This window comes from Nicotiana sylvestris, chromosome 10 (assembly GCF_000393655.2).
Source record: "Nicotiana sylvestris chromosome 10, ASM39365v2, whole genome shotgun sequence".
In the NCBI taxonomy this organism is placed as follows: Eukaryota; Viridiplantae; Streptophyta; class Magnoliopsida; order Solanales; family Solanaceae; genus Nicotiana; species Nicotiana sylvestris.
In genome coordinates, this window is record NC_091066.1 from 114,824,293 (window position 1) to 114,841,698 (window position 17,406).

The following is a 17,406-nucleotide window of genomic DNA, read 5'->3' on the forward strand; positions in this document are numbered from 1 at the left end:
GTTGAGTCCAAAATGAATTAGACACTAATGGAAATTGGGGCTATGGCAACGATTTAATGGCAACGGATCTGTAACCGTTGCTATAGATGGTCTACCTCAATGGTTCTAGCCGTTGAGTAAGGTTATTGATACTATCGGCACGGTTTAGCACCTGAACCATTGCATTAGTCCAAAAACCTTTACAATAGATGTTTCGATGGCAACAGTTTAGACGACCGTGACAATAAGTCTATCTATGGTAACGATTACTTGCAATTTTTGATTTATTGCAACGGTTATGAATTCCCTCTACTTTTTCCCCCAAATTTTGGACGACACCCGCTAAAAAGAGACCCACTTTAATTAATTTTCTATTATTTTTTATATTTAATAAAATTAGAGTATAAACCTAATAATACACACATCTGATATACCACACTCAAACGCCACTCACAATTACTCTCTCTCCCAAATAGCCTTCCTCGTTACCGGAGATTACGAGGAGAAGACAAACCACCATCGGCGGCTCCGGCGGCGTCAACGCTGGAAAATCTCCTTAAGGATAATACTAATCTTGCTAATTCGCTAGGTTTCTCAAAATGGTGTTCGAGTTCATTGGTAGAGAATCAAATATGTTCGTATGGTGAAAAATAAATTGAAAACTAATCGAAGAGCCCTCGTCTTTGTTGTTCAACTTTTTAATTTTCTCTTCCTTAAAGTTGTGAGAATTTTCTACTCAAGTTTTGAATCTATCTTAGAAATCTGTTAGGATTTTTTGTACTTCAATTCATCCCTTTTTTGACGATCGATCTTAGGAGGAAAACATAAAATCATCCAAATATCATCCTATTTTCTACTGTATAGGTTGTACGATTTTCGCCTTTGAAGCAGAATAGTAGCAGGTTTCGCGGGCTTCTTGTCAAGGCAGAATATCCCCTAGGTATAAAATTTTCCTTTTTGTTGCTGAATGTGTTAAGAATAATTGAGTTCTTATTGTTTTAATTATCATTATTGTTGGTTATCTTGTTCATTCTGACGTGTCCTTTAATCTGCGGTAATTTCTGGAATATGAAATTGTTGTTATGGTCGATGTTGAATTGCTTAACCGTGATTTCTATTTCTAAGACAATTTTGTGTTATTAGCTCTTTCTATTAACTCTTGTTTTAGCTCGAGGAGATTCCAATCTGTTGGATCTGTATTGTGTCTTTGATCCAATACTAGTGTGATGAGCTAAATGTAGAGTATCGGAATATTAGGGATATTAGAATAAATAATTTTTTGATTTTTTATTTTTTGCATGCTCCTCTTTATTGAGCAGGAAGAGCAAATTAACATAAATAATATATACTTAATGTGTACTCTAGAATGTTGTCTGAATTTTTTTTACTATTATTCTTTCTCAAACCTATAAATATTTTTAAAAGCGAAAAGTAATTAGCTGTAAATTGTAGAACGTAGACAAGTAATTTATCTATCAATAAGACTAAAGGATGAATAGTTTTGTCTTTTTCTTTTGAACCACACTTCTATTATTCTTAACAATTTTTAAATTTTATTGTTTTTTTTTAACTTTATTAAAAAGTTAGACATGAAACTTAATATTTGCTATTAATATTTATAAAGGCGACAATGTAGCAAAGAAACTTTCCTTTTTGCTTTTGTTAGAAGACTTACCTTATGGTAAAAGTATTCAGAAAATTTAAATATCATTGGTCAATGTGTTAGAAGACTTATCTTATGGTAAGAGAATTCCTTTTTACTTTTATAAAATATCCCACTTCTCTTCGGTTGCTCCTCCTTCTGAGTTTTCACCTCTAGAAACATTGGTCAATGTCTAATTATATGTAGGTTTATTTGGTTAATTTAATTTTATAGTATAGGATTTCAATGGATACAACAACAACAACCCAATATAATCTCACTTAGTGGGGTCTGGGGAGGGTAGTGAGTACGCAGACCTTACCCCTACCCTGGGGTAGAGAGGCTGTTTCCAAATAGACTCTCGGCATCCTTCCCTCCAAGAACTTCCCACCTTGCTCTTGGGGAGACTTGAACTCATAACCTCTTGGTTGGAAGTGGAGGTTGCTAACCATCAGAGCAACCCCCCTTGTCTGGATAATGGATAATGGAGATAAAAGTTGGATGTATCTCCTATGATGGACGGATGAATATATCTGTGGAATGAACGATTTTCTTGATAAGGCATTTGAATCTCTATCAAGTAAGGACATCTTTTTGGCTACAAGAAAAAGTAAACCTGGTCGAGTATACAAGGCCTCATATGCGGATACTCTTAATAAAATTGTACAAGTTACTAATTTAAAGTTTGTTGATATCATTTGTCTGTTCTTAGTTATTGACTCAATTTTATATGCTTTCTAATTTAAAACTGACTCAATTTGGTCTTTGACGGCGTCCGAAAACACTACTATAAGGTAAATGGATACGGTCGCATGAAATATAATTTACCCAACTATGAGTCGGGGTCGAATCCCATAGAGAACAATATGTAGGCAATTAGGCGTGTAAGAGAATTATCACTTAGTATGATAAGCTGTCATGCCCCGAACCTGGGCCTAGACGTAACACGACACTCGGTGCCTGACTACATGTGACCGAGCGAACCGACTGGCTGGCTGAATCAACATGTGGTGTAACTATGAGCTAGAAATAAATATAAAACATGATAATCTACTAGAGAATCTGACTGAAATATCATAGATGCGGAAAATACTAAAAGATCTGCAAGTATAAACAAGTAGCCGACAAGGCTAACACATGAAATCCTGCTAAGATCTGACTGACTGGGTTATAGTCTGCGAAGCCTCTAAAAAATACTGAAAATGCTAACTGTTTATCGGAACAAGGTCCCCGGTATACCTTATTAACTGAAATACTAGAATGACTAAAACAAAAGAGAAATAAGGCCCCGGAAGACTAGGGCTCACCAATAGCTGATACGAGATGTCCTAGCAAGCAGAATCGTCAACCTACAAATCGTTACCTGCATCGCGAGATACAGGCCCCGGGCAAAAGGGACATCAGTACATTTGAATTGTACTGGTATGTAAAATAGCTGAACAAAAGAACTGTCAATACTGAAACTGAAACTGAACTGCTAGCTGATAAACTGATAACTGAACAAGGAAGTAAGGATGTGAATACTCCCTTTTTTGAATGATGAACAACCTGTTTAACTGAATATTAAAACTGCGGCCTCAGACCCAATATGTATATATATATATGTGCACAACTGCGGCCTCGGGCTCAAGTATACATATACATAACTGCGACCTCTGGTCCAAAATGCATAAAGCATAAACTGCGGCCTCAGGCTCAAATGCAGGTGTTCAACATTCAGGAATTTAAATCAGGAACTGAGAATCATACTGTAATATGTGATACTGAAATAATGAGCCATACCGGCTTACATGATACTGGTTTAGTGAATAGGATTAAACTGAGATGAGTATTCGTAATAAGTTGATTTGTCATAACTGAAACTCATAGAATATCGAATGATCATGAAACTATGTCATCTAGAGAATATAAGTTCTACTTCTATTCATGGAACCAAGGCATAATTACTTTCTGAGGAAACTAGTAATGTTCATGATGAATGGGACGTAGGGAGAATCATAGATATTCCCAAACGTAAAGAGTTAGCCTTACATACCTCAATTTGCCCCTTAGTGATACTACAATGATCCACACTACTACGAACCTTCAATCTACAACAACAACATCGAATGGAACCCAATATTAGTAATAAATTCCATAACTTATGCCATTTCAGCATATTATCAAACACCTTGAAGGCATAGATATTTACACCTCATAACTATAGTGTTGGTTCATCCAACTATCACCATTAACCAACAATTCATTCCACCATCATTCCTAACAAATTTATAACTTCCAACAACATATGTATGACCATCCATTCACACCCAACCAACAAATCCTATCAAATAATCACCTTTAAATCCCTACCATGGTCATGCATTTAAATTGGGAATTTATGACTTCCAATCACCATACCATAAGTTGTAATACTTGATTCATACTCATAATTCCATAATAACACCATATATGTAAGTCTAAGGGTGTAGGATTACCTCTTGTAGACCAAATCTTGAAAGACAACTTTTGGGGTGTTCTTGAGATTTTGAAGAAATCCTATGAAACCCAATCAAAATCATGTTGTAACTAGTGATTGAGAAGTGAAATCACCATGAAAACACACTTAAAAACTCACCTTAGGTGTGCAATTGGATGCCTTGGTCGAGTTGGGGTGTAGAGGAAACCCTAAGCTTGAGAAGTGACTCAATTTCTATTATTTTCGGCCTTTAAAGTATTTAAAACTTTCCAGATGCGAGAGTTCGCGCACTTGTTCGCGCGATTGTTCGCGCGCGAGGCAGAATGCTCAGCAAAAATGCGCTACTTCGCGCTAGTGACACCTGCCCAGTAAAATGGTCATAACTTTCTGTATACACCTCGAAATGACGAACGGTTTATTGATTTGGAAACTAGACTCAAAGGGCTTTAATTTTATAGGTTATGCATCACACAACTCGTTATATAACCGGAGATATGATCGTTCAAAGTGAGGTCTTGTGCGCACTCATTTACAAATTTGTCTAATATGAAACTTTTCCAACTTGGCTTAGACTTAGGCCTCTCCTTAGACCCCAATTCACTTCTAATATGACTTATACACTTATTAACATAACCACTCAATTACCATCACGATAATGCTCGTTTAATGCATCCACAACCGATTCAAATTACGGGGTGTTACATTATCTCCCCCTTGGGATCATTCGTCCTCGAATGATGGTCCTGGCTGCAACTACGGCTATCTATGGCCATTAAATGGGTGTTATGGAGATATGAGAATACTAAAATATTATGAATACATGTATATCAAACTGAACGAGCACGTGATCACTAAATACTAAGCTAAGTAGATATTGTAGGACACAGAGATTATATTATAAGACCTAAATGGAAAGGTTAATTACCTTCCACATTTTCCTTTTGCTCTTCAAAGAGATGGGGATATTTGGACTTCATGTCTTCCTCGGTTTCCCGTGTAGTCTCTTCAACCTTTTGATTTCTCCAAAGCACTTTTACTGAAGCAATTTCCTTAGTTCTGAGCTTGCGGATTTGTCAATCAAGAATAGCTACTGGAATTTCCTCATAAAACAGGTTGTCCTTAACCCCTATAATCTCCGTAGGAACCACAAGTGACGGGTCTCCCATGACTTTCTTCAACATGGACACATGAAACACTGGGTGTACAGCAGCTAGTTCTTGTGGCAATTCTAACTCATAAGCCACCTGTCCGATCCTTCGCAGGATTCTATATGGACCAATATAGTGGGGGCTAAGTTTCCCCTTCTTTCCAAATCTCATAACGCCTTTCATGGGCGATACCTTCAGAAATACCTAATCATCAACTTGGAACTCTAAGTCTCTACGTCGTACGTCCGAATAGGACTTTTGGCGACTTTGAGCTGTCTTCAAATGCCTTTGTATCAAATTAACTTTCTTCATGGCCTGATAGACCAAATCGGGTCCTAACAACTTCGCTTCTCCAACTTTGAACCAACCAATTGGTGATCTACACCTTCGCCCATACAGAGCTTCATACGGTGCAATCTTGATATTAGAGTGATAATTGTTATTATAAGAAAACTCTACAAGAGGTAGATGATCATCCCAATTACCTTTAAAATCAATAACACACGCCCTCAACATATCCTCAAGGGTCTGAATGGTGCGTTCCGCCTGGCCATCTGTCTGAGGTTGAAAAGCGGTGCTGAGATTCACCCTTGTGCCCAATCCTTTTTGAAAGGATTTCCAAAAGTTTGCTGTGAACTGAGCACCACGATGTGAGATAATGGACAAAGGAGTCCCATGCAATCGGACAATTTCTTTGATATACAACTGTCACGACCCAAACTGAAGGGCCATGACTAGCACCCGACCACACTTGCCGAGCACCAACGTACATTTCATCTAACCTTCATTATTATCTTTTAAGGCTGACGAGATCAATATAAATGGTAGACCTAGATCATGGACAACTAGCAATAAAATATGACGGCATGAACATACATAGCAGGGGATGACCAGACAATCAAGAAACTACGTATAAGGTATGAGCTACCACGCTACTATGAAAGACTATACAACAAAAACTAGCCGACAAGGCATACCAAACTATACATGAGCCGACACCTGTCTATGAGCCTCTAAAAGAACATAAGTGTTGCAACATAGCCGGAACAGGGCCCCGACATACCCATAATGTCTATAACAAAAATTGCATACCAAGACCAAGGCAAGTCCGGAGAAGGGATCTCGCCAATCACCGCTGAACTGGACAGTCTACTGTGGTGGGGGAGCTGCACCTGCCTGTCTATCAGGACCTGCAGCACGACATGCAGCGTCCACAAATAAAAGGACGTCAGTACGAATAAAGTACTGAGTATGTAAGGCAAGGAACCATAAATACGATCAGTAATGTAAGTAAGGATAGAGAATATACAACCTGTAACATCTTAGTACCTCTGAGGGCTACTTACATGAAATGCATGATACATATGTATAAATACATAAACCTTTAAAGCATTCGCCTCTATGGGCATCATCATCATCATATCGTACCCGGCCATAATAGGCTCGGTAGAATCGTACCCGGCCACGTGGAGCTCGGTAAAACCCAACTGATCAGTGGTTGCACAATAGGTGCCGTACCCGGCCAACTATAGCGTGGCTCGGTAGAGTAAAATAGATACATATATATAATGCATGCTCGACTCATGGAATCACATTCTAAACCTTTTGGAGTGACGTAAGGTCGGTATCCTCTGTACACGTTATTAGGACTAACTCTTCACTATGAACCTTATAAGAATCAGGAAGTACCAACAACATTGATAACATAAGACTAAGAGAAGCAACATTAACATCAATCGTTCCATAAGAGGGAAAACAATGTAAGTACTGCTAGCTTCTAAGAGTAGAGTATCTTGGAAGATCGTTCATTACATTATGTACAATCGGAGTCGTGCAAAAGAAGGAAAGGGATAGCCTAACATACCTTGTATATACTGCCCCAATCTCAAGCTATGCAATTGTCAAAACTCCTTAGTCTACAATAAGATAAACGATACTATCGTTATCATTTAAGCGTCATAACTATTATGTATCGACCACAACCTATTTTACGATGAAACGGACAGCACCTCCCCTATATATATGACCTCACACCATTCAAAACAGTCACCAAACAGCCCAAACAACATCAATAATAAACGTATTGAGCCTCCCAAAATAGTCCACACACAGCCTAATCACTCCATACATACGACGACCACCGTAGTCGTGTCAAACAACCTGGAAATGTTACGAATAACTATCAGCCCATAACCCTACATATATATGGTGTTTCTCCACACCCTTACTCCTCCAAAACTCCACAAGATAGTAGTAAAATACGCAGCCCAACAACAACGCAAAACAGTCCACAAAACAATAACATTACTACCATACCTTTCGATATATATCTCACAAGTTCTAGCTTCAATGGCTTAGCCGCAACTTGGATAATCTTAAATACATATAGAGTAAGAGGTTCCTTACCTTTATATAGAAAGAACAACTCCAATTTGACCTTAAATTTCCATGAAATATCCCTCCAATGCTGCCACAACAACAAAAGAGCGAAACTAGCGATCAATTAGTGTTTTTCGGCACTAGAATCACTTTAGAAGGCTTGAAATCACCTAGGATTGATATTAAGAACATGAGGGAGTATTTACAGAACATAAACCCTTTAAAACAACCTCCCACACGAGCTGGAACGACACAAAAATGAGCAACAACAAGAAGAACAAGAGACTTACTAGCGCCACGGAATTCCCGACACTTGATTTGTGTTGTTTGCCCTTTTTTGGGTCTTGAATCTTGAGAGAACCTTGAGAGGATGTTCCTAGGGTTCTAAGGTCTGAAAATAGTGAAAAGAAATGACTTAAAACGGGTTGGAGTCATCCTATATAGGTCCAAATATCTTAAACCGACTTAGTGGGCCCCATAGAGAGGTGCTTGGCGCAGTCTCGCGAAAACGCGAATATCTCTCTACTCCGAGATCGTATCGATGAACGGTTTAATGAGTTGGAAACTAGACTCCTAGATCTTTAATTTTGTTGGTATATCACCCCATAATTCCTTGTAAATTATGAGAAAAGATTATAAACATTTGACCCAATGTTTAAGTAAAATTATGAACCTAAGTTGCGACAACTTTTGTCGACTTTTGTTTCATAACTCGTTTGACTTCAAGACTTATGATACGGATATTATATGATTAAAATACCTTAATAAATGACCTCTTGAGTGTATTAAGCACCGCTAGATTACCTGAAAATACGAGTTACAACATCCTTGATTCGTTTAACTTCTAATACTGGTTAATCACCCTTATACACTCTTGTATCACTTAAGACCAATAGGATTGACTTCTTATCATCTAAAAGATAATTCCTTCTTGGATTTATGTTAACTAATATATGGCATGAACTAACACATGTGGATATGGGTTGTAACACCCTCCCCCCCTTAGGAACATTCGTCCTCGAATGTAAGGGTTTATGGGGAGTTTAAATCATCGTGGATTCCAATGGAAATTTCCGATCAATTTTCCCCTATAAAATGGTCACTAGCAAAACTTGCAAGTAATTAAGCCCAACATATGGCTTCACAAGGCTACACAAAGCATTATGCGTATTTACATTATCTACATATCACCATTTTGTATTAAGGAGGAGTATTCTCAAATTATTGCTTACCTCATAGAGCCGTTTCACCTTCCAATGTATCCTGTCTTCCACCAACATCCTTGTTATCTTCATTCTGGAATAAGTAAGGGTATTTAGACTTCATCTCCTCTTCTGCTTCCCATGTCATTTCTTCCATATTTTTGTTCCTCCACAATACTTTGACGGAAGCTACATCTTTTGTTCTCAGCTTGCGGACTTGCCGATCTAATATCGCCACTGGCACTTCTTCATATGATAGGTCCTCTGTAACTTGTACATCTTTGATAGGGATGACTCGAGAAGGGTCTCCAATACATTTTCTCAACATAGATACATGGAATACCGGGTGGACAAATTCCAATTCGGATGGCAATTCTAACTCATAAGCAACCTGTCCAATCCGTCGAAGAATTTTATACGGCCCGATATACCTTGGACTCAGCTTACCTTTCTTCCCAAAACGCATAATACCCTTCATTGGTGAGATCCTCAGGAAAACCCAATCACCAACCTCAAACTCTAGATCACGACGTCGGACATCAGAATAAGATTTTTGCCTGCTTTGTGCCGTCCTCAATCGCTCCTGTATCACTTTCACCTTCTCAATAGCTTGGTGAATCAAATCTGGCCCATATAATTCTGTTTCACCGACTTCGAACCATCCAACTGGTGATCTACATCTCCTCCCGTATAGTGCCTCGTATGGGGCCATTTTAATACTGGAATGGTAGCTATTGTTATAGGCGAATTCTATGAGTGGAAGATGATCATCCCAATTCCCCTTAAAATCTAGAACACATGCTCGTAGCATATCTTCCAGTGTCTGAATGGTACGTTCAGCCTGTCCGTCAGTCTGCGGATGAAATGCAGTGCTGAGATTTACCTGTGTGCCTAAACCCTTCTGGAAAGACCTCCAAAAGTTAGCCGTAAATTGAGCTCCTCGGTCTGATATAATAGATATGGGCACACCATGAAGCCTAACAATCTCCTTGATATACAACTTTGCATAATCTTCAGCCGTGTAAGTTGTCTTCACTGGAAGAAAATGGGCACATTTTGTAAGTCGATCAATTATCACCCAGATGGAGTCAAACTTATGATAAGAGCGAGGTAATCCAATAATGAAGTCCATATTAATCACCTCCCACTTCCAGGTCGGAATCTCTATATTTTGAAGCAATCCACCGGGTTTCTGATGTTCTATCTTTACTTGTTGACAATTGGGACACTGGGCTACAAATTCTGCAATAGACTTCTTCATATTATCCCACCAATATTGCTCCTTGACATCATGATACATCTTTGTCGAGCCGGGATGGATGGAATATCGGGATTGATGAATCTCATTCATAATCTTCTCTCGCAACCCTGCCACATTAGGCACACACAATCGGCTCTGGTATCTCAGTGCCCCGTCTTTTCCGATCCCAAAAGCCATACTTTTACACTGTTGAATGCTTTCTCTTAATCGTACTAAGATAGGATCTTCATATTGTCGTGCTTTTACCTCGGCTACCAAAGATGATTCTGATGTATTCTGTACAGTAACACCTCCGTCATCAGAGTCTAACAATCTGATTCTCATATTGGCTAGCTGATGAAGCTCTTTAATCAACCCCCATCTACCTGCCTCAATATGTACTAAGCTTCCCATTGATTTACGGCTGAGAGCGTCTGCCACAACATTGGCTTTACCGGGATGATACAATATCTCGACGTCGTAGTCTTTCAATAATTCAAGCCACCTACGCTGCCTCAAATTCAACTCTTTCTGCTTGAAGATGTATTGTAAACTCTTGTGATCTGTGTAGATGTCAACATGGACGCCGTATAAGTAGTGCCGCCATATCTTCAAAGCATATATTACTGCAGCCAATTCCAAATCATGCGTTGGATAATTCTTTTCATGCTTCTTCAATTGTCTTGATGCATAAGTAATCACATTCCCACGCTGCATCAATACGCACCCCAAACCTATACCTGAGGCATCACAATATACCACATAATCTTCTGTTCCTTCAGGAAGAGTGAGCACTGGTGCAGATGTCAATCGATTCTTCAGCTCCTGAAAACTACGTTCACAAGTGTCAGACCACTGGAATTTGGTAGCTTTTTGTGTTAACTTAGTCAATGGTGATGATATAGAGGAAAATCCTTCTACAAACCGCCTATAATATCCTGCTAGCCCTAGGAAGCTGCGGACTTCTGATGGTGTTGTAGGTCTCGGCCAATTCTTTACTGCATCGATCTTCTGAGTGTCGACACTAATACCCTCATCAGATATCACATGGCCAAGGAATGCTACTGAGTTCAGCCAGAATTCACATTTGGAGAGCTTAGCATATAACTTACGATCCTGAAGCGTCTGTAATACTATCCGCAAGTGGCCCGCATGTTCCACCTCCGAACGAGAATACACTAGAATGTCATCAATGAATACAATCACGAACACATCAAGATAGGGCCTGAATATAGTATTCATGAGATCCATAAAAGCTGTTGGGGCATTTGTTAGCCCGAACGACATCACCAAGAACTCAAAGTGCCCATATCTTGTCCGGAAGGCCGTCTTTGGAATATCCTTCTCCCTAACCCTCACCTGATGATACCCTGAACGTAAATCAATCTTAGAGAAATACTTGGCACCCTGGAGTTGGTCAAACAGGTCATCAATTCTTGGAAGTGGATACTTGTTCTTTATAGTAGACTTATTCAACTGTCGATAGTCGATACACATCCGTAACGACCCATCTTTCTTCCGCACGAATAGGACTGGTGCACCCCAAGGTGAAGTGCTAGGCCTAATAAAGCCCTTATCCAGCAAGTCCTTCAACTGCACCTTCAACTCTCGCAACTCTGCCGGGGCCATTCTGTATGGAGGAATAGAGATCGGTTGAGTGTCAGGCAACACATCAATGCTAAACTCAATCTCCCTTTCAGGAGGAAGGCCTGGGAGTTCATCTGGGAAAACATCTGGGAATTCGTTGACCACAGGGATTGATTGTAAAGTAGGCGGTTTCGCCTCCGCATCCCTAACGCGAACGAGATGATAAATGTAACCTTTTGAGATCATTTTCCTTGCCTTAAGATAGGAAATAAACCTACCTTTCGGTGTAGCAATGTTCCCTTTCCATTCAATGACGGGTTCACCCGGAAATTGGAACCTAACCATCTTCGTACGACAGTCAACATTTGCATAGCATGAGGCCAACCAGTCCATTCCCATTATCACATCAAAATCAACCATTTCTAACTCAAATAAATTTGCCGAGGTTTGACGACTACAAATCATCACAGTGCAACCTCTATATACCCTTCTAGCAATCACAGAATCTCCTATCGGAGTAGATACCGCGAGGGGTTTACTTATCAATTCAGGTTCAATGCCAAACTTATTAGCCACAAAGGGTGTAACATATGATAATGTAGATCCCGGATCAATCAACGCATATACATCATAAGAAAACACAGATATAATACCTGTAACAACATCTGGAGACGACTCGAGATCCTGTCGACCTACTAGAGCATAGGTTCGATTTTGAGCACCACTCGAACTCGGCACTGCACCTCTACCCCTACCACGACCTGTCGACTGCTGAAAACCCCGTGCTGGAGGTCGAACTGATGAGGAAGAACCAGACACAGATCCAGTCGGCTGAGCCATACCATCACCTCCTCTATTAGGACAATCCCGCATCATATGGCCAGGCTGCCCGCACGAATAGCATGCATCAGAACCTCGACGACACAGTCCAAAGTGGGCCTTGCCGCACTGATCACAATGTGGTGTTGGGGGTCTCATCTGACTAGTATCCCTGTGATGTTGCGAGCCAGATGCCCGCGAACTCTGACCTGGACCAGAATAGGATCGATCATATCGAGGCCTCTGAAACTGTGGAGGAGCACTAGCTACAGGTGGCGCCGAACTCCTCGAAAACTGTGGCCTGATGCGGCCTCTGAAGTCATCAGAATACCCTGCAAATCTCGCCCTCTTATGCTGGCCTCTATCCTGCTCCCTAACTGCCCTCTGCTGGCGCTTACGATCCTCTAGGGTCTGGGCATAAGCTTGAATACGGGAAATATCCATGCCCTCCACCAAGGAGGTTGTCGTACACTCATTTATTAGATGTGGTCCCAACCCATTCACGAACATATGCACCCTATCACTCATCTCGGCCACCATATGGGGAGCATACCTTGCCAAAGAATCAAACTGCATACTGTACTCTTGCACACTCATATTACCTTGTCTAAGGTTCAAGAACTTATCAGCTCTAGCTCGTCGTATCTCAACTGGCAAGTAGTGACGAAGAAAGGCCTCAGAAAATTCCTTCCACACAGCTGGAGGAGGGTTCGGACCCCTGGATCTCTCCCAACTATCATACCAGAGAACCGCTAAATCCCGTAGCCGATAAGAAGCCAACTCTACTGCCTCTGTATCACTAACATGCATAACCCGAAGTGTACGATGAACCTGGTCAATAAAAGTCTGTGGGTCCTCCTTGGGGTCTGATCCGGTAAACACTGGAGGGTCTAAATTAATAAAATCACGAACTCTTGTACTAACTGGTTTCTCAGCAGCACCTGTATTCTGCCTCTGAGCCTGAGCAGCTACCAAGCTAGTCAATAACTGCAAAGCACTCCGCATATCCTGGTCTGGAGTGCCAGACGGAGGAACTGGAGGCGCTGGGTGCCTTCTAATATCCTCTGGAGGAGATGGAGTAGATGAGGTATGAGAGGGCATCTCACTTTGAGCCTCACTTTGTCCTGCTCTGACTTGGGGAACCTGACTGGTACCCTCTCCCGCTGCTGTATCAAGCCGTCTACTAATCGTTTGCTTCCTAGTCGAAGGCATCACTGAAAAAAACAAGGTGAATATTAGAGACGAACACTTACGACTCAACTCTACGCACGATCTAGATTCAGGAAGAAGGTAACAACCCTAGATGTCATGTAGCCTCCTGATTATAAATGTGGCGCGCTACACATCCATAATCAAGACTCTACTAGACACGGCTCATAGACAACCCCTAGGACAGACTTGCTCTGATACCAAGTTTGTCACGACCCAAACTGAAGGGCCATGACTAGCACCCGACCACACTTGCCGAGCACCAACGTACATTTCATCTAACCTTCATTATTATCTTTTAAGGCTGACGAGATCAATATAAATGGTAGACCTAGATCATGGACAACCAGCAATAAAATATGACGGCATGAACATACATAGCAGGGGATGACCAGACAATCAAGAAACTACGTATAAGGTATGAGCTACCACGCTACTATGAAAGACTATACAACAAAAACTAGCCGACAAGGCATACCAAACTATACATGAGCCGACACCTGTCTATGAGCCTCTAAAAGAACATAAGTGTTGCAACATAGCCGGAACAGGGCCCCGACATACCCATAATGTCTATAACAAAAATTGCATACCAAGACCAAGGCAAGTCCGGAGAAGGGATCTCGCCAATCACCGCTGAACTGGACAGTCTACTGTGGTGGGGGAGCTGCACCTGCCTGTCTATCAGGACCTGCAGCACGACATGCAGCGTCCACAAATAAAAGGACGTCAGTACGAATAAAGTACTGAGTATGTAAGGCAAGGAACCATAAATACGATCAGTAATGTAAGTAAGGATAGAGAATATACAACCTGTAACATCTTAGTACCTCTGAGGGCTACTTACATGAAATGCATGATACATATGTATAAATACATAAACCTTTAAAGCATTCGCCTCTATGGGCATCATCATCATCATATCGTACCCGGCCATAATAGGCTCGGTAAAACCCAACTGATCAGTGGTTGCACAATAGGTGCTGTACCCGGCCAACTATAGCGTGGCTCGGTAGAGTAAAATAGATACATATATATAATGCATGCTCGACTCATGGAATCACATTCTAAACCTTTTGGAGTGACGTAAGGTCGGTATCCTCTGTACACGTTATTAGGACTAACTCTTCACTATGAACCTTATAAGAATCAGGAAGTACCAACAACATTGATAACATAAGACTAAGAGAAGCAACATTAACATCAATCGTTCCATAAGAGGGAAAACAATGTAAGTACTGCTAGCTTCTAAGAGTAGAGTATCTTGGAAGATCGTTCATTACATTATGTACAATCGGAGTCGTGCAAAAGAAGGAAAGGGATAGCCTCACATACCTTGTATATACTGCCCCAATCTCAAGCTATGCAATTGTCAAAACTCCTTAGTCTACAATAAGAGAAACGATACTATCGTTATCATTTAAGCGTCATAACTATTATGTATCGACCACAACCTATTTTACGATGAAACGGACAACACCTCCCCTATATATATGACCTCACACCATTCAAAACAGTCACCAAACAGCCCAAACAACATCAATAATAAACATATTGAGCCTCCCAAAATAGTCCACACACAGCCTAATCACTCCATACATACGACGACCACCGTAGTCGTGTCAAACAACCTGGAAATGTTACGAATAACTATCAGCCCATAACCCTACATATATATGGTGTTTCTCCACACCCTTCCTCATCCAAAACTCCACAAGATAGTAGTAAAATACGCAGCCCAACAACAACGCAAAACAGTCCACAAAACAATAACATTACTACCAAACCTTTCGATATATATCTCACAAGTTCTAGCTTCAATGGCTTAGCCGCAACTTGGATAATCTTAAATACATATAGAGTAAGAGGTTCCTTACCTTTATACAGAAAGAACAACTCCAATTTGACCTTAAATTTCCATGAAATATCCCTCCAATGCTGCCACAACAACAAAAGAGCGAAACTAGCGATCAATTAGTGTTTTTCGGCACTAGAATCACTTTAGAAGGCTTGAAATCACCTAGGATTGATATTAAGAACATGAGGGAGTATTTACAGAACATAAACCCTTTAAAACAACCTCCCACACGAGCTGGAACGACACAAAAATGAGCAACAACAAGAAGAACAAGAGACTTACTAGCGCCACAGAATTCCCGACACTTGATTTGTGTTGTTTGCCCTTTTTTGGGTCTTGAATCTTGAGAGAACCTTGAGAGGATGTTCCTAGGGTTCTAAGGTCTGAAAATAGTGAAAATAAATGACTTAAAACGGGTTGGAGTCATCCTATATAGGTCCAAATATCTTAAACCGACTTAGTGGGCCCCATAGAGAGGTGCTTGGCGCAGTCTCGCGAAAACGCGAATATCTCTCTACTCCGAGATCGTATCGATGAACGGTTTAATGCGTTGGAAACTAGACTCATAGATCTTTAATTTGGTGGGTAGATCACCCCATAATTCCTTGTAAATTATGAGAAAAGATTAGAAACATTTGACCCAATGTTTAAGTAAAATTATGAACCTAAGTTGCGACAACTTTTGTCGACTTTTGTTTCATAACTCGTTTGACTTCAAGACTTATGATACGGATATTATATGATTAAAATACCTTAATAAATGACCTCTTGAGTGTATTAAGCACCGCTAGATTACCTAAAAATACGAGTTACAACATCCTTGATTCGTTTAACTTCTAATACTGGTTAATCACCCTTATACACTCTTGTATCACTTAAGACCAATAGGATTGACTTCTTATCATCTCAAAGATAATTCCTTCTTGGATTTATGTTAACTAGTATATGGCATGAACTAACATATGTGGATATGGGTTGTAACAACAACTTGGCATAATCCTCGGCCGAATCTATAGTCTTCACTGGCAAGAAGTGAGCTGACTTGGTAAGTCGGTCTACAATCACCCAAATCGAATCATGCTTCCGGAATGAGCGAGGTAGACCTGTTATGAAGTCCATGTTTATCATCTCCCATTTCCAAATGGGAATTTCTATATTCTGAGTTAAACCGCCAAGCCTCTGGTGTTCGACTTTCACCTGCTGGCAATTTGGACACTTAGCCACGAAATCTGCTATATTCTTTTCATATCATTCCACCAATAAACCTCCTTAAGATCATGATACATCTTTGTGGAACCTGGGTGAATAGAATACCTGGAATTGTTGGACTCTGACATAATCCGCTCTCTGAGCCCATTTACATCTGGAACGCATAGTCTGCCTCTGTATCTCAAAGTGCCATCATCTCCCCCTTGTTCAAAAGCCATAGTCTTGTGTTTGCGAATTCCTTCCTTCAGATGCAATAAGTAAGGATCACTGAACTGTTTTTCTTTTACTTTGGCTACTAAGGAGGATTCAGCCCTGTTCTGGAGAACAACGCCACCATCTTCGGAGTCCAAAAGTCGAACTCCTAGATTTGCTAAGCGGTAGACTTCCTTCATCATAGTTCGCTTGTCTGCCTCAACATGAGCTAAGCTCCCCATAGAACGCCGACAGAGAGCATCGGCTACAACATTTGCTTTCCCCAGATGATAGAGGATATCAACATCATAATCCTTAAGTAATTCGAGCCACCTTCTCTAACGTAGATTTAATTCTCTTTGCTTGAAGATGTACTGGAGACTCTTGTGATCTGTAAAAATGTCAACATGTACCCCATACAAATAATGGCGCCAAATCTTAAGCGCGAACACCACAACTGCTAATTCAAGGTCATGAGTCGGAT

At 40.5% G+C, this 17,406-nt stretch overlaps 1 protein-coding gene across 1 annotated transcript; it reads right to left on the minus strand.

Annotated features, from left to right (window-relative positions):
• Window positions 1–16,753: 16,753 nt before the first annotated feature.
• LOC138879836 (uncharacterized) lies at window positions 16,754–17,164 on the minus strand. The gene has a single exon (XM_070159474.1). It carries the CDS (start codon window positions 17,162–17,164, stop codon window positions 16,754–16,756), a length of 411 nt encoding a protein of 136 aa, XP_070015575.1.
• Window positions 17,165–17,406: the final 242 nt, after the last annotated feature.

Excerpts from the sequence above, each read along its gene's own strand:
- LOC138879836 (XM_070159474.1), bottom strand. The coding sequence starts at position 17,164 with ATGGGGAGCTTAGCTCATGTTGAGGCAGACAAGCGAACTATGATGAAG.